Source organism: Pleuronectes platessa, chromosome 21, assembly GCF_947347685.1.
Source record: "Pleuronectes platessa chromosome 21, fPlePla1.1, whole genome shotgun sequence".
NCBI lineage: Eukaryota > Metazoa > Chordata > Actinopteri > Pleuronectiformes > Pleuronectidae > Pleuronectes > Pleuronectes platessa.
Window position 1 is genome coordinate 17,946,179 of NC_070646.1, and position 27,416 is coordinate 17,973,594.

A 27,416-nucleotide genomic window follows, 5' to 3' on the forward strand; every position below is an offset into this window, starting at 1 on the left:
TATTTTGCCAATTGCACTTAGAGCTCTGAGAATGTCATTTCTGTTTCGTGAAATGAGCCAAAGCAATGGAGAAAAACTGTAAACTTACTGTGTGATTGGTGATCAGATGTGGAAACTCAACCTTGATTACTAAAGTTCTAGTTGCAACTGAAAATTAAGCCGATGATCAAAGATATCAGTATATACCTTGATGTTTTTCATGGTATTATGTGCCTGAAAGATTTTGACAGTAGAGTGAACTATTGTGCAGGTGATGATGTATACAAGGAAATGATGCCAACATGTTCTGCAGAGAACAACCACTTAACTGAGAAGCAACAGTCAGTTTTGACCAGCAATATATTCAATTGGTAACTGAAGGCAAATGTACCTAACCGTTTGCAAAGGTGTGCTAAATCATTTGAAAGTTGTGCAAGCTGTTGGAAATTGTATTTGTCATGTGCTAGGATGTGCTAATACAATTGCAATTTGATTAAAGGAATGAGATATTCAAATCTGTTGTGAACAAGTGCCCAGTGGTTTGGAGGTTTGCACGTGTTGTTTTGAGAATGTCATTTCTGTTTCGTGAAATGAGCCAAAGCAATGGAGAAAAACTGTAAGATGCCTGCCTATTGGACTGATGGGATATTATATGTGCTGTTTGAAAGGTTGGAACATTTTTACAAACTCGTTACACAGCCCTAACATTATCAAACTAATGCATCCACTACACACTCATAGGTGACTTACGTACTTACAGGCTTAATCTTATTTTTCAATTCCCTAAAATCTCAATTTACCGTAAGTAAAACACAGCATAAGCCTCATGGTATGGTGTTTAGATTTTATTGTTCGCATTTAGAACTCATAATATTGCCATGGAGTATTGAGTGTAGATTTAAAATTGTATATAATAAACATTTAAAAAGGCTGGAAAAGTATATTTGTGGTGTGAATAATTTCTAATAACACTGTCTATTCTCCTTGCTCTGTGTATATGTGGAGTATAAATTGTAGCAACAAAGCAACTCACAGCAACAACTCATTTTCTATGCTTGTTTAAATAATCCTGCTTTTAGATTCCAGAGACTTTCCAGTTTTTCTGGGTTTCTGTATACTGCTAATATTTGTCAATCTGTTTCTAAAATATACTGTATTTTCTGTGTAAGTGTTTACTGTGTTGGATCCCAGTTTAGATGTAGTGTGTACTATCCAAACACACTTCTGTGTGTGTCAACAAGGGTCTGTGTCTCATCCAAGGACCAAAACAACCTCCATGAATGCTTGTAGTATATCGTACTAGTGTGTCTGCCTGGAAACTAAAAACACTCAGTGGACCTTATCTTATTTCCATTTTAGCTCACTGATGATGACATCCGCAGATGCTCCAAATGTCCCTCTTTAGCTCTGCCATTTAACTCAAACCTGTTAATATTCCAAGTTGTTCTGACTGTTCACCTGCTACAGTTCAGACGAGACAAGAGAGAACTATTAGGTCGGATAGGTGCATTACAAATCAACAAAAGTTAACTATAGTTTACATAGTTCAATTTGTTTTGATATACTACCATTATTACATCATGTGGTTAATGGGATTAAAGGGACGAATGTTTACACAGATTATTTCTCTTCAGGATTTTAATTTTGTTTTTAATAAAACTAAAAGCTTTTTTTTGTGAGGGTAACTCACTCTCTTAATGACCTGCTCCCAACTCCAGTCCAAACTAAGGAAATAACCTGCAATTGGAGACTTTACTTAATTTTAAGGGTCGTAAACCAGATTGGTAAGCATAGCAGTAGACCACCCAATGAGGATATAGTTAGAACATTTGATCTAAAACTAGTGGGGGAAATAACTGGGTGAATATTCTGCTCTTAAATGTTATGTCCAGTTACATCAACTTCAGAGTTTTCAGGTCCAGAGAAGTGAAGGGAAAGTATAATCATAAATTCTCTTATATGGAGGTTACGTAGTAATCCAGGGTGTCACGAAAGCAGGGGACGTGCACACAAACACACGCACACGCACACACACACACACACACACACACCACACAGAGTGCCACATCACAAGCAAATATAATGTTGTGGCAAGTAAAGGCCCTGTCCTGCAGCTGGGAGGCTAACTTTGTGGTTGAGTCATGTGGTAGCCATACAGCACAAAACCACAAGCTCCAGGGCCAACTCCCACCACCATGTAACGTCCTATAATCTCACTGTTTGAACAAGAGCAGCATCGGCTGCCATTTTAGGCTGAAAATAGAGGAGGTCTGTAATCACGGCGCTGTGTGCGACCCTCAGATAGCAGAGGAGACGCAGAGCAGCCGGTGTCTGTGCAGAGCAGTGAGTAGCATTTAAAGTTAACAAAAATAGAAAAAGTAAATTCATGCTTCACCTCACACACCCAGTCAGTGCTGAGCTCTTCTGGTACTGAAGGGAAAAGGACAGGGCTGCTTGTTACCAATTATGATCCAAACATGGCTCTTAACCCTCTGGGTGGAGCCCCTGATGGAGGACTTCAATGGTTTTATGGAACTGCCTCTACTGTGTTTCATTTAACGGTAGAGGTCTTCACTTGGTTCCTTGCAACTACTCCTTTGTAGTAGGGTGCTGTTGTATGGCCCTAGGTCTTGAGTCTGTGTCAATATTTCTAACATCGTGTCTACACTGCAGGTGTCAGCGTGTAGAACATGTAAGCAGAGCAGCAGTTACAAAAAAATCCTGCAATTTGGAAGCACCCTGAGCCCACTACACAATCACTGTAGTATCTCTGAAGTTTACCTTCTACACATGAACAACGCAGCAGGAGATTCTCAAGTTAGACGTGTTTACAACAACACAGAAATCTCCAGAGCTTTCAGGTGAGGGCTGGCTTATCATGCTGAAGGCTGGATGTAACCTATTTATTCTGCTCTTTTTCATCCTGAAGCAGAATTTGTTTTTGTAATTTTCATTTTTGCGTCTGTCGCATGTTTAAAAATGGAAAATGGTTTTCTATTTATATAGCGCTTTTCTAGTCTTGATGACCACTCAAAGCGCTTTACAGTACATTTTTACATTCACCCATTCACACACACATTCATACAGTGCATCTATTCACAGCACTTAGTTATTCTATGGGGGGCCATTCAGGGTTCAGCATCTTGCCCAAGGACACTTCGGCATGCAGATGGGTCAGACTGGGGATCGAACCGCCGACCTTCAGGTTGGAGGACGACCACTCTACCCCTCAGCCACAGCCAAAAAATGACTTGTGACTTGTGTCGACAGCTGGACTGATTCAAATAAAAGATGACCGTTCCATCCATTCAGTGCAACACTGTGCAGCAGACATTATTCAGAACCATAAACAAATCTGTGTGACTGTTAAATAAACTGAGGTTCTTACAGTCGTGTGTGTTCCTGCAGTGGCTGCCATTTCAAATTCCTGTGCTCCAACAGATGGATTGTGATCTACATTCCGGGAAAGGAACATAAACACTTACATGACTGTTGCTCCTTGGCGCGGGAGGACGTTTTCTGGGACTGACACCACACAGTGACTCCATCTTCCAGCAGCTTTAGAGTTCGTCGCTTCTGCCAGCGAGGTGAGCGGACCTTCACACACGATCAGTCCATTAGATATCACGTCCTACTAGCTATATGACCAATAACTAACTTGGTCAAATAGCTTAAATTATTTACCTTGACCATACTTGAGCCCTGCAACATCCGCTTCACATCTTCATCCTCACTGACTCCTGGAAAGGAAACAGACAAAAAGGTTGAAGAAAGACAGACAGTACACATGAAGTAATTATTTGAGCTCAGGTCAGTAGCACTGAGAGAGGTGAGGGGAGAAACAACCGGATGAACTGAGAGAAAATTAGTAAATTATACTTTATAGACTGTATATAGACTATAAGTCTGGACCAAATTTAAATAAAGACATTTTTAAAGCTTACTGTTTAAGCTTTACTTGCATTATGTATCTATGCAACTACAGAAATATGAAAACAAGTTTTCAGTGGTTTTATTTTGCTGGAACTACTTCAAGGATACAGTGGCTTTAAACATAAGGACTGTGGACAAAGCCAGAATAACTTTACTGTGAAACTATTTCATCCCTAGTCTTTGTTTATTGTTTGGTTCCTCCACAGCCTCCCATTGGACAAATAAAGTTCTCTCTGTGTAATAGTAACTGATAAAGACAGAGTCAGCAGCAGTTTAATCCATGACTGTCTAGTAAATACAGTGACTTGTGTGGAATGTAGACTGTGTCATATTCATGTCAGTCATGTATAACTAATCCGCAACACTGCATCTCTGGACAGCTTCAAAAGACTCCTCAAACTCCACCTGTTCACTGCGGCCCTTGGCCTCAGCTCTCGCTCAACCCGGCCAACAGTGCTGTTTATTTCTGTCCTGTCTCGTGCAAATTACTTTCTTTTCTCTTTTTGCCCCCACTGACACATGTAAAGTTCCCCTCGGGTCTCTTGGAAGGCGCTTTATATATTTAAGTTATTATTATTATTATGTGAGCCTGCAGGTTATAATATAGAAGTTATTAACTTTCATTATGATTAAAGTACAGTGAGGTTGCCTGTAGGCTGCTGACTCCTCAACTGAGTCAGCAGGAATCTAACACAAATGTCACTGTGGTTTGGGAAGGGCTGGGTCACAGAAGCATTTTGATACTGGAAAGAAACACAAACACACACACACACACATACACACAAACACACTGCCCTCTCTGTACAGCAGTACAGAATTCGGTGGGTGTGTGGCTTTCTGTGCTTGGGGAGGAAATGAGACAAAGTGTCTGAGTGTGGCTTAGAAACAGACTGACCTCATTAGAGTGATTGACCTGGACTGTGATGAAACCATGTGGTTTGATTAATCATGCAGGCTGCTCCATGTAGCCTGCAACAGCTGCTGTACTGTACATATACAATGTGCTCCTATTTCAGTCAATCAAGACATTTGAGATAAGGGCCAAACACAAAGAAAAGCCCTTCTGCTGCACTAATACACACAATAACAAGGTGTGTGTCTGTGTGTGTGTGTGTGTGTGTGTGTGTGTGTGTGTGTGTGTGTGTGTGTGTGTGTGTGTGTGTGTGTGTGTGTGCCAGTAACCATTTAGTAACTGAATAACTAAACTAACAACACTGACATTACTTGGAGGATGTAGGCTTAATTTTGCAATGCTTATCTCAACTTAGAAAATATTTTGGTGCATGTTTTACTGAACTGAGAAACTGAGATGTGACAGGTTACAGACTTGATGTTTATGTTGTAAAACACTATTGTCAGATTAGCCTCTTGAGTTGACTCTGCATTTGAGGGAAGATGGTGCAGGACTTAATAACTCAGACCAGTGTCCTGTCCCTGAGCACCGCCCCCCCCCCCCCCATTACTATCCCTGATCTGCATTTTTTCATAAATTTCACAAAAATAAATGTAAATTATCAATGAATAAATTAATGAAAACAAACTTCAATAGTTATCTACCAAATACATTGATGCATGCTTTACTAAAAATCATATTCAGTTTTATTTGATAAAAACATATACATCCTCACTAATGATATGGTATTTGACTGATCTATTTGGCATATTTAACTGCGTATTAAAAATAAAGATTAAATGTTTTGTGGTGGGAAGGGTCCCTGTGAACTGAATACAGTAGGAGAGAGAGGAAGGGAGGAGAGGTAATATATAATCTACACATCTGACCTGATAATAGTTTAAACTGAGACCGTTTTACGTGAATCTTCACTAAAAAAACATGTCTTAAATGAGTGAACATTACTTCTGAGTTATAAACAAACATATTTCTCAGAGTGTTAAAGTCATTGACAAAGGATTCACAGTTATATTGAACATATTGTTTGGTTTCAGCTGATGTACAGATTTCACTTCACTCGTAAAGGCATGAGTTGAAATGGGGCAACTTGATTTAGATAATCAGTAGTTTGAATCTGACTAATTACTTAGAATTGATGCAGCAGTCTAAACTTGAATAGCTGGTACATCCCAGTCCTTAGTTTACTAAAGTATAACAACTGTACTTATAGTCAGAGGTCCATGCTCAGAAAAAACTATAATTCCATTTTCTGCTAATTGACAGTAAATATTCAAACTGTAATGTTTAGATTATTATATAGCTTCACTAAAACAGTTTTTTTTATTCTATGAACTTTATATCACGGTAAAAATGTGTATGAATGGGCTTATTATGTGTATTTATTTAGACATTTTCATGTTAATATTAATGTACCTAAACTCGCATAGTTTCATCACATATATTTATTCACGTACTCCTTCACTCACACAAATTAAGAGGCATAAATTCACATTAAAGACCACTGTATAACCTCAATGCAAATTAATTCGGAGAACGTAGATGAGAGTAACCTACAAACGTGGTTACAGCTGTATTTCCAAACAAAAACCAGAGGAAGCAGCACGAGTACAGATCGCACTGAGGTGACATTACTAACCATAAGCTGGTCACTTATTTTCAAACCGCTCAGCCACAGAAACATTAATATGCTAACCTAGTATATAGGACCTGTTAACCTTGATAACGCTTTAGATCATGTATGGAGTGATTTTGTGTTTTACGAATAAAATGGAATTGAATGTTTAAGTTTGTCCCTGTTTCTTTAAAAGGAATATTGTGATATTTTAGGGAAGATCACGTTCAAATGATGGTATCACTTTCATTATCAGAGTTTTAATGTCAAGACATTATTCTTTCAACTTTGGACAAACTCTGGGGAAAGAGGAATCAACTCCTCTTAAGCTCAGAGATAAACATGTTGTGTCTCATTTTTACACAAACAATGATGGAAACCTTGGTTTTTATGTGGGAAACACACATGCATCTTCTATATGAAAATATATAATTCAATTAAAAAACATTTTTTAGTGTCAGGTTATAATTTATGTTGAAAATGAGCCCTTCCCCAACCATCTCTGTGGCATATGATTCCCTGTGGATTCATTTTAGGTATAAGACTTGGGATACATATCTTCTGCTACTCTACAGAAACAGCACTGTGCCAAATTGACTGAAGTTGGCTCCGAAATGTAGTCCACAATGAGCAGAAAGCATAAAAAGCCAAATATTTAACAGATGTTGGAGGAAAACAGGTCAACTTCAGATGAGAATAATAGGACACTTTGTAGACCCTGTAGTAAAATAATTAAATATGTATTGTTGCATTGCCTGGCCTATCTCTACACTCTGCCAGTGCTGTAGAGTCAAGTATAGTCCAAAAATATAGTTTATAGTAAAACTGCTGATGATGTCAGTTAATCATATTCACATTGTGTAGTTGGACTGTCATGATTACGGGGAGCAATACCAGTGGGCTGTGAAACAATCTATACAGTTTCTACTGTCTTTGTCCCTGGTACATGTTCCCTCCATGTGATTGCTGTTACTGTTGGCTGCAGGTCTCTTTTCTGCAGTCCAATGAAATCCATTCAGACTTCATGTACTTTTTTTGAATACTTCCTCTGCTTGCAAGTTTTGGTCAGTAACCTACCCACTACAGAGCATCTCTTGCTCCATAGACTGCTTCCACTTGAAACCTGCAGCACATTATAGTGTGTAAAAAGAGATGGGATGTGAATATTGTGACCCCCGGTTGTACCTCACATTATACAAGGCTAATAACAGTGTAACATACATAAAGCATTTGATTCAATATGTCAATGCTCAGAGAACTAAACCAAAACACAGGTCATTCCAATTATTGTAATTATAAGTTTGACCATTTTCATTTTTGGGTGAACTACACTTTAAAGGTCTTAGTGACGGAAATGTCTGTGTTGTTTCCTGTTCAGGATGCCCACAGACTTCCTCAATTTACTGATCCACCTTCCAAGAATAATGGCCTCTTAATTAGCATGTTTGTATTGCGTTTTTTTAATGTATTATGCGTTTCATTTTTTGGAGAGCTGTACCTTTAAATACTTTGTGGAAGCCCCTTGGGCAGAAAGCTCTGTCAGGTCAGATGAGAAGCATCTGTGAACTGACGTCTTCATGTCTCTCCTCAGATGCTCTATGGAGTTTAAATCTGGACTTTGGCAGGGTCTCTCAGGGAGAGAGACAGACTTGTCCTAAGGACAAATCGATTTGTCCTGAACACAATGATACAGAGATTCATCTTGAAGACACTCCGGTTTTGTCCTTGACTCTTTGCAGGTTCATTTGGCTGCTTTCATCCTACTCTCAGTTCTGACTAGCCTCTCTGCTCCTGCTGCTAAAGAAAAAATCATAACATCCGCTATTCAACACCAAACATGGATATGGTGTTCACCAGAGATAGTAGTTCTGCTTTAATACATTTCTTATGTATCAGAGAATCTTTGTTCTGTCATACCTTTAAATGCTGATTGACAAACCCAGCAGAACCTTTCGAGTCTTAAACTCATAATGTCTTCACTCTGTCCTCTCTAACATGAAGGTCTGATAGATGGAGAGATGCTGAGATGGTCGTACTTCCAGCAGGTTCTCCATCTCTACAGAGAGCTGAAGCTCATTCAAAGGCTGATGGGTCCTTGACCCCCCTAACTGACCAAGGCTTTTACTCAATTTGTCTTGAAGGTCAACCAGGGAGAATCCGGCCTTTTCTAAACTGCTTCTATTCCACAGTTATTGATGCCTCAAAGCATTCAAAATGGTTCTACAACTTTTTTCCTCTTCTAAACCTCACCTAAGTTTAATCATAGGTCCACACAGAGCTCTTTTGACTCATGTTTGATTTTTCCTAAACAGTGTGAACTGTTTGACCTTAAATACACAGTGTGTGCCTTCTTCAAAAAAAAAGACACACATTAGCACAGTTTGGTTCCACAGGGTCCGGAAATATTTGAAAGTGAACTATAAAGATTTTTGTACGAGTTTGAATATCAAAAACATGTTTTTTCTTCATGATTATAACTTTTTGAAAATAGGCTGATTGGTCAATTTTTTATCAAATTATAATTAATCCATGTTTGACTAGCTTACATGTCAGAGCTGTTGCAGCTCACTAGTAAGCTAGTAACACTTTCAGCATTACTAGTTCGGTCCAAAGGGCAACTAGTGCAGCAAAAAGCCCACTAGTAGAGACTTTGGCTCTACTAGTGTGGCACACAGTGTTACTAGTAAGGTTTCTGTTTTAACTAGTTGAACAAAAGTGCCACTAGTTGCTGAAAAAGAGTGACTAGTACGATTTTTTGTTCAACTAGTTCAGTAAAATGCCGAACTAGTGCGACCAAATGTCCAACTAGTGCTGACAATGACCGAACTAGTGGAGGGGACTGAAACTTGATATCAAGGAAATGGAATAAATTCTCAATCGGCTTGCCATACACACACACACACACACACACACACACACACACACATGCTTTATGAAATAGAAAGCAAAACAATTTTGGTAAGACACAACAAGTAATTTGAAGATAAACAAATGAAATTATATTACATTTATATAATTTCATCTTACTTTAACTTACTGTAGTCCAAGTTTATTTAATAATCATAATCATAATCATAATAATTGTTGTTGTTGTTATAACATGTAATTCACCCCTAACTTAGAAAGTTAAATGTGTGTAGACTTGCAGTGTTTCCCTGCAGAGGAGCATATATGTTTAGTGTCAGCCCACAGAATAGTCGATGACCATAGACTGACCTACACATGAGTAACAGACTAGTTAGTGATGGCGGACCTTCGGGATTCATTCCCACTCTGTGTTGACACATTTCCTCCTCACATCCGAGGGGGGCGGTGGAGACCATCAGCGCTGATATGGAGAAGCCTCTGGTCCTTGATCATTGATCATTGAATACATTCAGACAGTATCGGCTGTGCAGCAACACAAACACTCACCGAGGTTCCTCAGAGGATCGATGGCCTTTAACCTGGACGTCCCGGCTCCGTTCTTCCCCGCAGGGGCCGCTTTCTTTCTGTGGCCCAACATAACGCCAAGAAGGAGCGCTCGGTGTTGCTCTGCTTCCCCCCGCGTCCTTCGCGTTCCTTGTCCTTGATCACGAGATGTTTCTCAGGCTGCAGATCAGCGCTCTGCTCCGTGGAGCTCCACGGCGAAACGCATGCTTTTTATGCAGGAGGAGGATAACAGGAGTCAGGCCAGACCTTCCCACTGCTGATTGGTGTTAACCACAGACCGGTCCCAGTCTCACACACACAGACACACAAACATACACACGCGCAGGCACTCACGCACATGCAAGCACGTCAATGACCACAACACACACACACTTCCTGAAGATAATTTCAGAATAAAGCTCTTCGTGTTAGGTTTAGGTAAAAATTATTCACATTTTCATTTGATCTAATCACTTTTTTATAAATTTTACTTTGGAACCGTTTCACTCATGATTTTTGTGTTTGTGCATTTTATATGTATATTAAGATTGAATAATTAAATACATTTAAAAAGACATACCAGTAAAATGTGGATCATGTAAACTCAAAAAGGCTTGACACACAAAAACGTTTTTATAATACAACCATGACTCTTGCTAATATATTTTTACCAGTCTTAAATTCCTACTTAAGATATTTAGCTACTGTTGTTTATCATGATATAATTGTATCATAACTGTGCAAAAACTTGAAATAGAAACATTTAAATCAACATATATTAAGTACCACAAGTAAAACATTTGTATGCAGAGTGACCCATTTCAAGATAATGTATATTAAATAATTGATAATGATACAGCTGGTTGAACTAATTTGAATTGGTTTGAAGCTTAATCTTAAGAAACAATTACGCGTTATTAACAATAAAATAATAATTCATGATTTTGAGTTTTTAACAGAAAACAGAAATTCCTAAGTAAAACAGTCTAAACAGTATAGTGAGCGTAATGTATCCCGTACTGAAATAATGGATTTATTTTTGTCATTGTTAATTGAATTAATAATTGAATTAATAACCTTGAATGGTGTATCTTTTATGAGAGCTATATCTTAAATATGGATAGAGTATGGGTTGGGTTATGTTTTTAATTTTTGCTCTATTAAATTGATGGAAACCTCAAAACCAAAAAGTTTTTTTTGTTATACCACACATGTTTGTCATGTATTCATTTGGTGACGGCCAAATGACACAGCCGCATTTTAAATTACAATATTACAATTTTTCGCTTTTATTTTAAATTGAAATGCAGAGCGCTTCCGGGAGCAGTCTATGTCCGTTTGACCGTGAGATTAACAATAGAAGGATTTGAAGTGGATTATCGGAGCAGGAGAGACTGTGTCTGAGGTGAACAGGCTGTGGCTCTGAGGTCTAACACTGTCTTTCGTCCCCGTGCACTCAGCTCTGATTTCAACCAAATCACCGTCCAAGTGATGCTCCGTAAATAGTTGATCCTCTAATACTGTCCGCAGTGATTAGTGATGGCTCCAGTGGATCTGCAAATGCTGCAGTCATTTCAACCTTCTCCTAAATGGTTCTGACGAGAAGAAGTACTCTGGATTAGATTGTTAACACTGTCAGGAATAATGTAAACTTTTAAGAATAGTGTTTCTTCTTAGAAGGCGCCACTGGATTTGAAAATTATAATAATGTCATGTTTGTGTCACATGGCGATTAATATATTAATTGTTCATTTCAATTTCTCTCTCTCTCTCCCTCTCTCTCCCTCTCTCCCTCTGTGTGTATATAGATATATCACATGCACACACACACTCACACTTTGGCCACGGGAACACTTGATTGTCTGATCTAAATGATCAGACAGTTTTCGATTATTTGAAAGTTGATTTTGTCATTACAAGTTTCTGCATTATAATTTAATTGAATTAAATTAGATTTAATTGGATCTATTTAATTTCAACAGTCGTATATTTTCTACGGTGTTGCTTTAAATAGCGAAGTGGGCGCGGTCGAATGGGTCATATGACGCGACACGGAAGTCTTCTCCGTTAGACACATCCCAGTGTAGATCCCAGGGTCCAGGTCAGACCTGTAGGTGACAGTTTCTCCGACTTTACCGTCAGAGTGAAGCCGTAAGCAAGTGAAAGTGCAGAAGCTCTCCTGTCTCTCAGTCTCTGTGAAACTGTCCTGCTGTTTTCATGCTGCTGCTCATGGCCGGCTGCGGGACACACACTCACTGAGGTAAGACAAGTTAGCACGCTGGTTAGCTAGCTCAGCTAGCTTCCATGTCTTCAACTTCACAGCTTGTGTTTTTGTCTCATCAAACCAAACCGGAATTTAGTCACACGGCGATTCTTGGAATAAATATCCATAAATACATGCTTCACGTGATTTCGGTACGAAGGTCCAGCTCATCAGTTTGAAAGCTGCATTGCAACTAGAAAGAGTTGTTGTTAGGCCCTGTCATGCTTTCTTTGAGTGTTACACGATTTGTTTCTTACAGCTATTAGCTGAACAAACACTTAAACACAAATTATAATGAAGTAATTGATGAGTTATTATTTATTACCAAACCAGATAATTAACAAAAGTGACACGTGTTATCATATAAAATAAGTCTATATATAGTTGACAAACTAACTGCTGAGAGTTTTCTGACAGAAACTTGCATGAAAACCAATGAACATCACCTACAACACGTTTACTGAGAAGTTCAAACCAGGGGAAGTATATGTTGACATGTCATCACATTCCTTTGAATTTATAAATGCGGGGCAGGCATAATAAAGAACACACTGTGAGTCTGGGTCCTAAGAACAGGTTTATCAACAAGTTAACCCCTGAGGGAGCTACAGTAACTGCTTCCAAAGGTATTCCTGCTATATGAAGACTTTTAAAGGGTGAATAATTAATTTGTAAGATAGTATTTTCCTATTTTTAATAAGGCTATATCAATTAATTTCTGACCCCCCAAAAGCTGCTTGGTGTGGAGAGTAGTTAACCTAAAACCTTGAGTCCTGTTTTATGAGATTTCTTTGAGATATTTGAGCCTTTCACAATTTTTATGATCTATGTCACATGGAGTGCTGCATGTGACGTAGATCAAGATACTTGCCACACACACAGTAAGTTTTGATTTCACTCTTCTACATGACCCTTACATGTATGTTTGTGTGGTGTTTCAGCTCCACCTAGGTTTATAAGGGTCATGCCAGTCCCAGTGATGGACGAGCCTGTGGTCGATCACCGGAAACGGTTTCAGGCTGCCGTGGATGTCATCCATAACCTTCCCAAAAATGGTGGGTAACATTATACAGCCACATCATTATTGCACAAGCCATGTGAGAGGAAGTTTGCTGCTTGTGAAGTCTTAAGGAGAGTTGAATAAAACTCTTTGTTATTGTTTGATGCACCTGTGGGACTCAACACTTAATTTAAAAGTACGGTCCTGTTTCCAGAACAGAAGCCTCACAGCATTGGACCAAGTGCAGCTGTTATTCATGCTGAGTTCGTATGGACAGAGAACAAACTTCATTCAAATTTATTTTCTTTTAACAATGCATTGTGAGTGTGGGTCTGTTGACTGCTTGTAAACTATCCAGTGTGCAGAAGGATCACTCTGCTGGGTTTAACATAGTATTGACAGTCAGCCAACATTGGCCAACACCCGACACTATTTTTCTCCAGTTAATTGAAAGATGATGGTTCTCTCGGTTGGATGAAAGCATTTAAAATCCTAAAATTGGTTCTATATATATTTTGGCAGCTACTAAATCATCTGGACGGCAACATATGGGAAACATTGATAAATGACTCCTTTGTTACAGGCGTCTACCGGCCCTCCTACGAGGTGATGCTGCGTTTCTACGGTCTGTACAAGCAGGCAGTGTGTGGACCCTGTACAGCATCGAGACCCGGGTTCTGGGACCCAGTTGGCCGCTACAAATGGTGTGTATAAGTGTGCGCTTGTATATCAGTCTGTAGTTAGATCTGGGTTACTTTTTGTAGCAGACACCTTAGCTCGTACAGACAGCCTGGAGTCTGAAGTGTTTTTGATGTGTTACTAATTGTTTTTTAGTGAATTTGCCAGTAGATGTTACTACATAGATAAGCTAAAAATTTTTGCATTGAAACTGGTGTGATGTTTCTTTGTATGGATGAGCAATGTTTTACTCACTGCTGCTGGTCAGAATTAGATCATTCTATTTGAGTTTACCTCATAGTACAATGGTTACTAAAAGGTGGACTGTGGTTCCAGTCCAGACCCAGACGCCTTCCTATCTGAACCACTAACCGACAAATTAAGCCATTACATCTGACGTCTCTGTTTCATCAATTATGGATTGACTATTGAAAGTTATTATAAGTAATGTTGCATTGAATTAACTATACATATGACTTCCTCAGAACTGCTATGTTGAATTTTTATTTATTTATTCACCCGTTTAGTGTAATGTAATCTTAAATGCACTTATTTGTCAACTTCATATTAAAACGATGAGGTAAGGGCTACATAGACATCTAGGAACATCTAGTGGATTTTCCTTAACAAGCCAAGGAGAAATTTGTCTTATTTTACTATTTCATGGCCAAAAGCACTGTGATTGAATCATTTGTTTTTATTCCCAGTAAAGTTGTGTAGTGGCAGACCTGTGTTTTAATTGTTGTACTGGTGTACGTGTTAGGGATGCCTGGAGCCACCTGGGGGAGATGAGCAGTGAAATTGCCATGGCTGCATATGTGGACGAGATGAAGAAAGTAGCTCAGGAGGTACAGAACAGATTTATTGATTTCAATCATGTATTTCAGTTCTGTATTGAAAATGGTATTTATGACAACAGCTACATCTCCATTTGCAGGAGAGGTTTATTTTTATACCCATATCTCAGATTAAATGAATGAAAAGGATTATTACACCCTTGCACATAAATCTGACATTTGGCTACCAGGCAATGTTTAGATTATATCCCTAATTTGTTACGATCAGGTTCCTGTTGTTTAATTTTGTGTCCGATCGGTTCTCAGTAACATTGTGAATATGACATTAAATAAAGCTAAAAAAAATTCAGCCAAATTCACACAGACGTGTATTGTGATGAACAGAGATAAATACAGCTTTCCACTGGTCTGCAGGTCATCGACACCATGCCCGTGAATGAGAAGACAGCGTCACTCTTCCACCACTTCGAGCATCTCTACCTGGTCATTGATGATATGCCTCAGCCTCCAGGGTCCCTGCTCGCACTTACAGAAGGTGAGTGGGTCTGCTGCAGGGGGCACTGATGTTGGTTCCCTCCACCTGTGGGGACTCGAGCCTGAACACTTTCTAATGTTCTTCTGGTCCAGAAGAACAAACAGCTGTCACACAGTGCCAGAGCTGCAAACTGTCCCCACTGCAGTTTCCATTATCTCTCAGCTCTACAGGAACTTTACGGAGCTGTGGTGACTTGCTTATGATTTCCAGTGTGAATATACATCGAAGAGTGTTTTGTCTTTTACCACAGGTATTAAAGCCAGTGAGCATGCCGACAGTCCAGCAGAGATGAAGAGTGAGGAAGAGGAGCCGATGTCTCCTAAAGAAGATTCTTTTCCTCCAGAGGATGCAGACCGGGAGTTCAGCCTGGCTGAGGTTATAGACCTCACAGCCAACACTACCCCTAATGGTAGGTAAAGAGTGTAGCTCCTTAAAGCACTTTGAGCGGTCATCAAGACAAGAAAACACTACATAAATACAGACCATTTACCATTTAGCTCCTGTGCACACCTCTCTTCTACTCTATAAGCTGTCAAATTTTAAAATGTAGTTCTCCTGTGAAAACAACAGACAAACATTTCCATAAGGCTTACACAGGAGATAGACAGAGGGACTCCAGCTCTCTGCTGTGCTGTGTAGTTCAGTGTTGGGCGTTATTGATACAGGGCAAAGTTGAGAAGTTGCAGTTAGTCTGTTGTTTCAGTCATTCATTTCAAGTTCTTCATTTCAAGTTCTTTATTTCAGTTCAGAATCAGAGGAAGCCCCATAGGCTAATGTGGAATATTCATAAGAGAGTTGAGGGTTGTAGAGCAGAGAGCACTACGATTGACCCTCATCTTGGTACCAACCTCTATTTACAGATGTTTCGTTATTCTCATCTGTTCATTTATTTAAACTCATTCCAAATCAGAATGTATATTTCCAAAAACCATCAGCGGATATGCTTTTCTATAAGGAGCCTCCCACCTTTGAGTTTCTCAAAATATATTTTGCATTATCTCACAATAGTTTTCCATTCCCATCATGCAACATCCTCATTTCATTTGGCCAACAGGTGCACAGGTGATCAGTCATCTATATACATGCAGTTGTTTTGGTTACGAATTAATCAGACAGCAGATAAGTGCACTGTGCTCTCCTGGAGACAATACACGTCTGGAATTTGGGAAAACAACCAACCATGTGTGTCAGTGACAAAGTAGAGATGAAATGGTATGACATTTTGGTATCAGGTTTTTGTGACTAAAAGATTAAGATTCTCACTATTATTGCCGTATTTTTAAAAAGTGCATTAAAAGTATACACTAGCTATAGTATTTTTCACAAAATGTTATATTGTCATCAACAAAAATCAAGTTTCATCCGTAGTTTCCAGTCGGATCAAACTGGAGAATCTGAAGAATGACATGAAAGTTGCTTTTCTCACTTATGTCAAATACATGTTGTGCTGCTGCAGACTCTGGAGTGTGCGAGGGCTTGGCGTTGACCAGTGATTCTGAGAGTGAGATCTTCTGTGACTCTGTGGATTCAGTGGAGCAACTCAGTAACATTAAGGTATGACTCACACCCTGGAAAAGCCGGGAGTAAAACTTGTGACGCTGCCAACAAACAGTATAAAGCATGTTTGGAATTCCAGCACCAATGACTGAATATAATGATGGTTGCCCCCTGCTGGCTGGCTGCAGTAGAGGGCATAAACCCTGCTTCCTCCATGTTGGTGGATGCTAAACAAAAAATCAAAGAACATATCTAGAAATGTTTTCATAAAGATGGTTTCTGTCATTTTAGTTCTAATCACACTGAAGCTTGTTTAAGTGTTCATGTTTCTGATAAGTTTAAATGAGTTATTGGCTCTCACTGGTTTAGCATGTGTATCAATAGAACCTTGATACAACGGCTCCACTCCATCACCACAGCATAGACATAAAACATAAGATGGCAGCACCTGTATCCATAATACTTGGCTTCTTTTTTACAAATGTGCACATCTTATTATATACTCATTGTCTTGAATTACACTATAAGATATATTTTCTGTTGTTTTCTTCTCCTGGTCTTCACAGATTCCTATAGGTAAATTCAACGGTTTTAGGAATGGCCACGTGTCATTGGAGACATCCGGCCGACTGGAGGTCCGGCAGGTGGGAGCGGGTCAAGGTGGAGAGGGAGGTAGCGATGGCAAGGGTCAGGGTCCCGTCAGCAGGAGGCGAGACAGTGGACGGGAAGGTTCCAACCACAACTGGAGAGAACGTAAGCTGTCCTCACCGGCGCTTTGCTCTACACTTTTTTCACACTTGCCACAAGTAACGCTTGGCCTATGTTGTTTTCCGTAGGCGGTGTCCCTCAGGGAAGTCCAAGGTGGGGGGGCCCAGGTGGTGGCGGCGGGGCTGGACGAGGAGGAGGGGATGGTTCCGAGGGCGGGGCAGAGAGGATCCATGACACCCAGCTACAGCAGCAGATCATGGTGGCACTACGGAGGCTCAGAGAGGACATGAGGAGTGTGATGGACCGGCTGGAGGTTGTGGAGAGGCTCGCTGCCACACATGTAAGCTTATGATGATCATTCTGTTCTGTCACACATTAGTGAAGACATACATCTTTAAAAAAAACACCTCACATATATACTTTCATTTAGAAAAAGGAATCTGATAGCTCAGGTTGTGATACTCGTACTACTTATTAGGAGACATTTACTGTTGGTTTGCCTCTGTGCATGGGATCTGTGGACAAAAAGACAAATCTAGAACATCACCAGACTCGCCCTTTAACTCCCTGAGATCATTGCTGCTTTCTGTGTGATAGGCTCAGGGCTCAGAGTGGAGGACATGTCTGCAGTGTGAAACCACAGCTTCACATCAGCAGGTAAGAGATTCTTATATTTCCAAATGTGTGTGTTCAATAACAATGTTGTTCATGAATGTAGTCAACGGAAGTCTAACTAACCTCAGAACGTGGGCATGATAGCTGATTCTGGACCTTGGGAACACAATTTTTTCAGCAGGTTAAACTGTAGATCAGTTAAAAATGCATCGTGACGACCTCAAATCGACGACTTTAAATCGATGCAGAGACGGATCATATCAACATATTCGATTCATGTTTTCTACTGCGTTAATTTTTAGCTATGTCCAGCCTCTGCATAATTATAATCACAGGTGCTGTAGGATTAGGACAGACACGCATTAAAGGTCCAGTCGTCTTTATCATGTCAGAGTCATGTTATCTGAGTGTTGTCCCTCCACAGTCTCACTGACCTGCGCTAACTAATAAACACAGATTCGACTCGATTGTTTGGTTCAGTCTCACAGTCCTCATCTATTTTGTGTTCAGAGAACAGGCAGTGATGAACCCTCTGAACATTACACTCATAAGCTGGACACAAACACTACGCCAAATAAATTACTGTGCTGCTTTATGTCTACTGGGGGGGATATATCACATCACATTTTCCAACAACCATATTTACAGCTAGTTGTTTGCATTCCTCCAAGTTACCAAAGGAGAATTAGTGCTGGGAATCTTGTTACTTATCCACATTCACAGACTTTGCTCCCCTAAGAGGTCACGATGGCCTCTGCCCAGAACGCTACAGATTAGGTGTATTGTGTCAAAGAGGGGACATCCTGTCTGGGAAGTGTGTGGATACAAAGGAGGACCATGAGATACGAAAATACTTCTTTGTACTTCAAGCTTTCTGGTTTGACGGTCAGCATGTACCTTAAACCAAAAATCTCCCCTGTATACAGATACATTTAGTAATAAATTCATACTGTATATTAAAACTGAAGCTTATCGAGTTAATTCTGATTTGGTAGATACTGATTAGAAGTTCAGCCATCTTCATCACACATCTGTTCACTTGGTTGCAAAGAGCAGGCACACAAAACGGCCAAGGACAACAGATGAAAATTAGCCTTTGGAGCTAACTCTGGCTCATTTACAGTCATTTTGCTGTTGATGAATGTGCATTGTCCATGTCAAATAAACAAATGAATGAAAAAAAAAAAATTGTACAGTTCAGTACTGCTTTAAAGTTTGTGTTATCGTTGTATAATGTGTTTTGTTTATATTGAGCTCTTCAGCGACTATGAAACACATAACCTCTCACCAAAAGCTCTCACATAGACTTAGTGAAAGCCAGTTGTCGGGTGTGTGATTACTACGTTGTTTAAACTCCTGCTCGTCTTCTTTGGGATGAATAATGGACTGATTGATTTTTCTCTCAGGAGGAGGGGTGGTGGCCTTTTGATGTGTCGGGTCAGACAGTGCTGCTCTTCATGGTGTGGCCCTTTGTGGCTCAGGGTGTGGTCTACATGCTGAGGAAAGCCCAGAAGAGAAGACGCATATCTTCGTGAATTGACACTCAACCCTTCAGCCACAGCGATCCATCGGTACGAGGAGTTCCATTTCTACAGCAGAAAGGATTAATACCAGTATGAATTCACAAGAGGGATTCCTCCTCCACCTCCACCCTGAACACCAGGAGATGGGAGAGAACTTTGTGGACTGTCTGTTGAGACAAATGTACCTCAGGATCCAGAAATCCTCTCATCACTGCAGATTCTTTATTAAAAATATTCAAGTGGCTTCATGAGCTGGCCTGGGCCGGGCAACAGGAATCAGATGGTCAACACGATATTGTTGTCATCAAACCTGGAGATGTGATTATACTGATCATGACAAGCATGAATTAAAGACTCAAGTTTTATTATTAATATATTATGTAAGCGCGACCTAATGTGCATTCTCCCTGTTCCTCTCCTGGTTTTGCTTCCATACCCTCAACATCTGTGGAAAATATCAGAACGTTTGCTGTGAGTGTTGAGAATCTTTGTGTTTTCATTGTAAATGTGAGCTCAGGTTGTGGGTCAGTGTCTCTTACATTGAATTTGTGTGTAATCGTTGCTCTGGTGCTGCATCTCAGTGACGTCCTGTTCAATACAGTGCACTCAGACACCTTTAGCTTTTTACACGTTCCATAATGTTGTGTCCTAATTCGAAAATAAATAAAGGAAGAAGGCAACAACAAAACAAAATGTGAAAAAGGTGAGGGTGAGTGAATCTTTCTGAATGCACCGCACAGCTTAACTGTTTGATCACAGTGTAACTTCACCATCTCACTTCGTAGATCCATCATCACTGTACAAAATCACATTCTCCCTTTACATGTTGAACTACTGTAACTGCAGGCATAAGCAATTACTAAGTACCCAGACTGAGATCCACCCATCAGCTCTACCAGTTGATACCGGGCGAGAGGCAGTACAGCGTGGACAGGACGCCGGACTGATATCAAACTGTTATTGAACACCAGCTCAAATTAAAGATCTATATTTACTATACGGCTCGACTGTAAATCTGTGGCAGCAATTGAGTTTTTTTTAACATGAAAGTTTTTATTTTCACAGCAGTAATCCTTATCTGTCACATTATTGTTATTTAGTGTCTGATTGATGGGAAGCTGCTCCGATGGTCGTACTTCAAGCAGGTTCTCCCTCTCTGCAGGATACTGCAGCTCAGTTACAGAGACTGTTGGGTTCTTCATCACCTCACCGACAGGGCCCCTGTTGTCCCGCTACTCCGTCCGTGTAGAATGGTCAACTCTGTGAAAGTCTGCTTCATAACCTATTCCACAGTTACCGTGGCCTCTGTTCTCCTGGGAACACTCGAACAAGTCCACAGACAGTGTTTTGATTCTGATGGCTTTGTTTTTCTATCGAAATGCAGAGTAAATAAAAAACTGTTCAACTCAGTTCAGTCAGGCTATAGACTCATCTCAAAGATAATGAAATCAAACGTATGGCTTTAAAGTGTAGATTAATGGGTAAAAAACAGCATTCCTTTCAAATTTTAACTATTATGCTACACAATAACGTAACTGGGTCTGAACACTTCACAACACTTCTTATTTACAGCAGATAAAGTGAATAAACCAGACATCTGTTAACTGTAATTTCCTGTGCTTGTTTATTATTTTGGCAGCGGCCGTGGTTCAGGGGTAGAGCGGGTTGCCCCTTAAACAAGGGCTTAATGGTTCGATCCCAGACTTACTCATTCCGCATGCCAAAGTGTCCTTTGGCAAGATACTGAACCCCAAACTGCCCCGAACGGCTGTGCCTTTCTCATACAAGAAAGTGCTGCACGTAGATTATGAATGTGTGTGAATGACTGTACTGTAAAGTTCTTTGGGTGGTCATAAAGACTAGAAAAGCTCTATATAAATAGACCATTTAACATTTGAGTATAATTCATCAAATGTATTTAACATGAGATGGTCATAAGGTCCTTATTTAAAGACAATTTTCCAGAAATTAAGTGTTGCAGCTCAGTAATTTGGGGACTCGTAAGTGGAAAAATAAATTTGAAGACTGATGTGATGCAAGGCAGCTGAGATTGATGTAGAAGCTCCAAGAATTGTACCACTGAAATGTCACGTAATGCAACTGGACAGTGTGTCAATAGGCCCTCTCTGTGAGGAATATGCTCATATCTTAGAAACTCAGCACCTCAAGTTTTGAACTTATTATAAATAGTTTGTTGGTAATCCTGAAACATCATGAAAGGTATATTCTAAGATTGGACGAAAACCTCATTCATATCAAACCAGGACATCATACGAGGCTGAGGGAGTTTTACTATGTGAGTCCACTGACCACTGTGTGAAATCGATAGAACTAAGCTTGACGTGATCATCAGTTTTACAGATAAACTCCTGTTTAACTGTGATGCCAGCTCAACCTGTCCAGTTTCCTACCTGCCTCATTTGCACATACCCTGGTACCACATCCCTGTCAAACTACACAGTTTTTTATATATCGTGGGAAAAACAAATTATTATGATGAATAAATTAAAACATGCAAACCCATTTCCAAAACAAATAATTTAATATATTAAGTATAATATTTATATACACAGGTTAAGTTAACAAGGCTTTGTACAACTGTTACAAAATTGGTCCACGCACAGTCACACACGTACATAAGGTACACGTCTGTTTTTACAGAGGTTCTGGGAAAAGAGTAGAACACTGAAAATGTGAAAAGGAAAAATGCAAAAATATCACCCAGGTAAGACTCTGTGGTTTGGGATTTAAAGAGGTTACTGGTTCACGATCATCTACTCCCATGACAATGCTGTCTTTATAACACTGATATAACGTATCAAATGGAGTAACACTTTTCTCACCTCAGTACGTCTCCGTACTGCTCACACTGTACAATGACCCAAATAGAAACAACAAGGATTTTGGCATAACTTGACATAGCTGCCTCAAACACTTAGTTCCTCTGACGAAACAGTCGTCAGTATCCTCAAAACTCTGACATCGCTCTCTGAACGCACACATACACACACACAGAGGGAAGAACAACAGGCTTGTGTTGAACACTTAGGCTTTGCATATTTTTATATGTCAACAACCCCATGCATGCAATGCTTTAGTCCGTGGAAGCTTCGACGTAATGCCCACGTCACATCATCCAGAAAGTGAGTTCGCTTTTTACTCCCACTGATCACTGAAGTTCGCTGTAGATCCACAGGAGGACTTGGAGAGAGCTTTTAAAAGGCAGAGAAGTGGACTGAAACTGCATCAGTGCACTGTGATATCTGCCCAACGAAGACATCATTAGTGAAAAGTAGTGGGAGGTGGGAGGGTGGAGGGTGGAGGGGGCACCAACACATGTACAGCACAGTTGAAAATGAAAAACATTGCTGATGACTGTGCTCTGTAGTTTGCTGTTGAAGGTTAAGCTGGAATTTCAAATGTCTTGTGTGAATGGTTTGTCTCAGCTTTTACACCATCTGTATTGTCATTGTTCATTAAGTTGACGTTCGATTGGAGTTGCTTCCCAAAGTTTTAGAAATATATGTTAAAGTGACTATGTTTAGGAGATAAAGGTCCCTTACTTTGACACTGCAAAACATTGACTGTACTAATTCTCACCAGAATTTATTTAATTTTCTTCTAACTTTCAAAGGGATAATAGCGTTGATGACACAATTATCATTTTAGTTCAATTACCTCCAATTATCTTTGAAGACAAAATACAAACCTTACCATCCATACCATGTTTTGGTGCTTTTTCCCCCCGATTAGCCTAAACCAAGTTTTATTCGGAGCAATTATGTGGCAGTCTGACCTGTTGCAATTTTAATTAAACCTATTCTGCAAGAGCAAAACATTTCATGGAAGGGGAATGTCTCGCAGATGGTTTTAAACTTGTATCTTGTTAGCCATACACCAAACAGTAAAATAACAAGCGATTTAGCTCAGAGAAATATGCTGATTGATTAATGCTAGCTTGTTGCCAGCTGGTTAGCCTGTTAGCTATTAGTTCACCACCATTTACAAATATGAAACTTCAAAGCTGCTCGGTGTCAATGAATTCCTGAACCATGGGATTCCTTCTCCAACTTTACTGCCAGCAGAAATACAAGAGGGAAGCGTTTTTTTGAGATGACTGAGTAACATGACGGACGGCTTTAGTTACAGTGACACAGGTTATCCAGTGTTGGTGGGTAAGTGGGAAGTACTTGGTAAAGCATTAATGGGTGAAACAGTCAGGTTAAACTACCACTGTATGACGACGCCGCGCTCTCATCTTGTCCCGTGGGTCCAAAGCCGATCTCCTCATGACTACAGAGGAGGACCCCGGGGTGTTTTGATCTATCCATCCAGATGAAGAAGAGGAGAGAGGGGGAGCTCGGTGGGGCAGACAAGGGAGGGTATCTATTTGCGGCCTTAACCTGGGGCCAACAATTGATCCCTGAGGAACCCTGACATAGCCATGCTGACCTGGTGCTCCTTCAATGACTCTGATCACCTCCACCCTCTCCGCTCTACATCCTCTGACTCTGTCATCATTCCTGCTCAGCTCAAGCTCCAGATTCATGGAAATAGCCCTCGTCCTCCCTCCTCTGGTCTTCCTGTAGCAGACTGCTGGTGGCTGGTTCCACTCTGGCTGCTGGGTCCCATGAAAGCTTGAAGCATGGTAGAGGCTGGGAGGCCTGGTGGGGGAGATCCAGAAAGGGACTGATGGACGTCCTGCTGCCAGATTGTCCCCTCTAAAGTGGGAAGGAGGATTTATCATAGATGAGGGCCTTGGGTGTCTGGCATGGATTTGGTGTTGTGAGTGGAGATGCTTGTTACGAAGCAGCTGTTGTGTCCGCGGCAAGGTCATTGTCTGTCTGCTCTCACTTTCGGGATTTTTTGTGCCATTGCCTTTTTCCCTCCCCACTTCCTTTCCAGCCCCTTCTCTCTCTTTTTCTGCGACTTTTTCTCCATTTTTCACCCCATTTTCCTTTTCTTCCCATTTTTCTTTTTTGGAAATATGTTCTCCCTTGACTTCCTCTTCTTCCCCTCTCTCCTCTTCTTGTCCTCCTTCTCCTCCCCTGCAGTTACTGGCTTTGACTGGCTCATGCTCGGAGTCCTCATCGGCGCTGCTGCCGGGCAAGTAGGTACTGAGGCATTTTTTACGTTTTCGGGCAACTGCAGTGATGATGGACTTGGGCATTAAGTCCCTGGCGTTCCAGTCTTTCTTTGGGTTGGAAGAATGCTGAAAGGTAGAAATCACAATCATTTAATGATAACACTATCCTTTATGTTTCAGAAGCCATGATCTCCATCCTAGATTTTGGGTACAAGTAAGGTCGTGCTTACCTTGGACTTAAGTGAATCACTGGTAGTGGAATCTATTAGAAAAGAATAAGATGTAAATTGGGTGCCATCATTGAACACATAGTAGCATTAGTGTTAGGAGGTGGTACAAAGAAGTGATGTCTGGCTGACCACAACACAGAACCACAACCTTTCAGGAGAACTCTAGCCATTGTCTGAGAATTCTTCCTAAAATTTGACTGCAACTGTGTTCACTGCTTTTACTTTAAGTAGCAACAATGGCTAGAATTTGCCTTTAACACCATCGAGGCTGGGGGTTATGGCACACTGGGGGGGGGGGGGGGGGGGCACCAAAACTGGTGAAAAGAAAATGAGTGGGCAAATGAATCCACGTGCAAACAGCAAGCACAAAACACAAGGAGAAGACCTGTTCCTACCGAAGAGGCTGATCCATTGTTTCAGCTAGAAGGAAAGGAGTGCACAAAGGTCCAGGAAGAAAGAGAAATTGAGAAAAAGTGGGAAACATCATGAGTATCCACAGGCAGAAACGTAGCAGCTGGAGAAACAGAACAGACATCTACTGGGAAAGAAAGACACTGAGCTGAGTTTGACCTGACAAGGCCACCGATCTGTCGCCTTAACAATACAGAATGTAGAGGGTAGGTAATATGTAATTAGTATTATGGGTTTTAATTAGCATTAGTCATCCTCATGACAAGCCTAGAGACGATCTACACTTGTCTTATGTACCAAAGAAGTGTTAAAATGCCCCGTTGTAAAGGTGAAAATCTCTGTAAGCAAAGTCAACTTCCTGCCTGGTGGAGCAATAAAAAGTCAGCAGTCCCCCATGTTTGGACGCCCTGTCTTCGTGATATATGCACTTTATATACGTATTAAATATATAGGCTTAAGGGAAACAATGTTTACCTACACCCACACTCCAACTTTGAGGAGCTCCATCGCCCGGAGGCCACCAGAGACTATTTGGAAATGGAGATATTATCCACCATCACCAACTGCTAGAAATGCTTAGTAAAACAACGGAGAGCACAAACCACTGAGGCAGCCCACAGACAGATGTGACAAGATCTAGTTTTTGGCTAGTTTAGTATACACTATGCTTACATTGTGCATTTAATCTAGTTGCCACAAATTAATCTTAGAGCTGATACATAACCTGATGAAGAGTGAAGAGTTATTGCCTATTGCAGTTATTGCATTAATATTGACATGCACTGATAAGATCAAGGCCTCAGGTAGGTGGAGGTCAGCTCTCTTTACATGAACATCCAGCTCAACTCTTTGAGTGATGATATGGAAAGTTAATAACTATTGTTGTATTTCGGTTTTTGGTTAGTGAAAATAGTAAGTCGGCACTGCAGTCACCAGCCAACTCAACGTCAATGGCTTACGCCGGGTTCACACCGGACGCGTAAGCGACGCCGAAGCGTGGCGTAAGCGCAGCGCCAAGCCTCTGGCTCCCATCCACTCCCATGTTAAACCTTTGTGCCGGTCACACCGAACGCTGAAGCGCCGCGCCATGCCGCGGCTGCCTAGCGCTGTGAAGCGATCGTTTCGGCGTCGAGTCTATTTTTTCCGCTTGACGCGAGTGTATCGCGACAGGAAACACACTGAAAAATGATTTTAAACGATATTGATGAAATATTTTATATGATATAAATTATCAAATATGCATCCCATACTTTGTAATCACCTTCTGTTGTCTTGGAGTTTGAATTTTAAAACTTTTACCAACCACATTATTAAATGTCCCCCTCTGCCCATCCACTACAGCCACACAAGCATTCATAAAGATAAAAAGAGAGAGAGGGGGGGGGGGCTACGTATTCTACACATTGGCTTGAGTGGAGAATACTTAATTTACCCTCGACACCCGACATTTAATGGAGCAAGCAGCGGAGAAGTTCTTCAACATGGATGACATTAAATTAATAATTGAAGTGGAGTACAGTGAGTTGTATGATCCTCGGAACATGTATAAAGACAACACCAGAAAAGACATATGTTGGGACGCTGTTGCTTAATGTTGGAGCAACAAATATGCTTTTATACTACTGGATCAATGGGTGATATTATTAGCGCTGCCCGGCGCTTCAGCGTGGCTTCTGCGTCCGGTGTGACCAGCCAAGTGCCGGCGCGCTAGGGATTAGCGCTTACGCCACGCTTCGGCGTCGCTTCCGCGTCCGGTGTGAACCCGGCGTTAGAAGAAAAAGGCATAGCTTTTTTGAAAGTTGATCACAGCTCCACCATCAGGCTGACTGGGATTGTGAACCTGTATCTCTATGAGAATGTTACAGATCAGATGAAGAACTCAATATTAGATTATGACTCATCCTCACCAGATGCCTCTCCTGGCATGCCCGGCCTGCCGATGTTGGACAGCAGATGGTCAATGTTAGGCACAGGCTGCATGTCCCGCTTATCCTCTGGGGCCTATGAACGCACACATGAACACACATGAACACACATGAATACACACACGTACACAAAAACACACACGCACACACACACAAAGAAATACTGACATTCAAAGTACTGATGAGAGTTGAGAATACAGACTTCACTATTAACAATTATAGAAAGCACAACAACATACCTTCTCTTCCTTGTCAAACTCTCCTTCACTGAAGAACCAGTCACACTGTTGAAGCAACATC

At 40.7% G+C, this 27,416-nt stretch overlaps 3 protein-coding genes across 11 annotated transcripts in view; 1 reads left to right on the plus strand and 2 right to left on the minus strand.

The window, feature by feature from the left end:
• The window catches only part of LOC128427423 (1-phosphatidylinositol 4,5-bisphosphate phosphodiesterase delta-3-A), a 29,985-nt gene extending 19,802 nt beyond the window's left edge, over window positions 1–10,183 (minus strand). Inside the window, exons 1-3 of the mRNA XM_053414539.1 lie at window positions 9,852–10,183; window positions 3,664–3,719; window positions 3,465–3,576 (exon numbers count right to left, since the gene is read on the minus strand). Coding sequence (XP_053270514.1) covers window positions 3,465–3,576; window positions 3,664–3,719; window positions 9,852–9,942 — 259 coding nt within the window. The 5' untranslated portion in view covers window positions 9,943–10,183. The remainder of the gene's footprint in view (window positions 1–3,464; window positions 3,577–3,663; window positions 3,720–9,851) is intronic.
• A 1,725-nt stretch (window positions 10,184–11,908) lies between these two features.
• acbd4 (acyl-CoA binding domain containing 4) lies at window positions 11,909–20,459 on the plus strand. Of its 2 annotated transcripts, none has more exons than XM_053413519.1 (11): window positions 11,909–12,108; window positions 13,053–13,166; window positions 13,695–13,815; window positions 14,553–14,637; window positions 15,001–15,121; window positions 15,372–15,530; window positions 16,578–16,675; window positions 17,185–17,371; window positions 17,455–17,639; window positions 17,924–17,983; window positions 19,348–20,459. In XM_053413519.1, exons 2-11 carry the CDS (start codon window positions 13,076–13,078, stop codon window positions 19,474–19,476), a joined length of 1,236 nt encoding a protein of 411 aa, XP_053269494.1. In that variant the 5' UTR covers window positions 11,909–12,108; window positions 13,053–13,075; the 3' UTR covers window positions 19,477–20,459. The 2 variants fall into 2 exon arrangements, with proteins under 2 accessions (XP_053269494.1, XP_053269493.1); XM_053413518.1 differs by having other exon boundaries at window positions 11,911–12,108; window positions 17,455–17,666.
• Window positions 20,460–21,987: 1,528 nt separating this feature from the next.
• The window catches only part of LOC128426582 (rho GTPase-activating protein 23), a 61,039-nt gene continuing 55,610 nt past the window's right edge, over window positions 21,988–27,416 (minus strand). For all 8 annotated transcript variants that reach the window (XM_053413525.1, XM_053413523.1, XM_053413522.1 and 5 more), the window contains 4 exons: window positions 27,356–27,400; window positions 27,099–27,192; window positions 24,781–24,812; window positions 21,988–24,676 (listed from right to left, as the gene is read on the minus strand). In XM_053413525.1, coding sequence (XP_053269500.1) covers window positions 23,687–24,676; window positions 24,781–24,812; window positions 27,099–27,192; window positions 27,356–27,400 — 1,161 coding nt within the window. In that variant the 3' untranslated portion in view covers window positions 21,988–23,686. The remainder of the gene's footprint in view (window positions 24,677–24,780; window positions 24,813–27,098; window positions 27,193–27,355; window positions 27,401–27,416) is intronic.

What these genes read in the sequence shown, in the direction of transcription:
- acbd4 (XM_053413518.1), top strand. Translation starts at nt 13,076, where the DNA reads ATGCCAGTCCCAGTGATGGACGAGCCTGTGGTCGATCACCGGAAACGG. An exon ending in AGCAACTCAGTAACATTAAG is followed by an intron (nt 16,676 to 17,184) that starts GTATGACTCACA and finishes TGGTCTTCACAG; the next exon opens with ATTCCTATAGGTAAATTCAA. An exon ending in CCACAGCTTCACATCAGCAG is followed by an intron (nt 17,984 to 19,347) that starts GTAAGAGATTCT and finishes TTTTTCTCTCAG; the next exon opens with GAGGAGGGGTGGTGGCCTTT.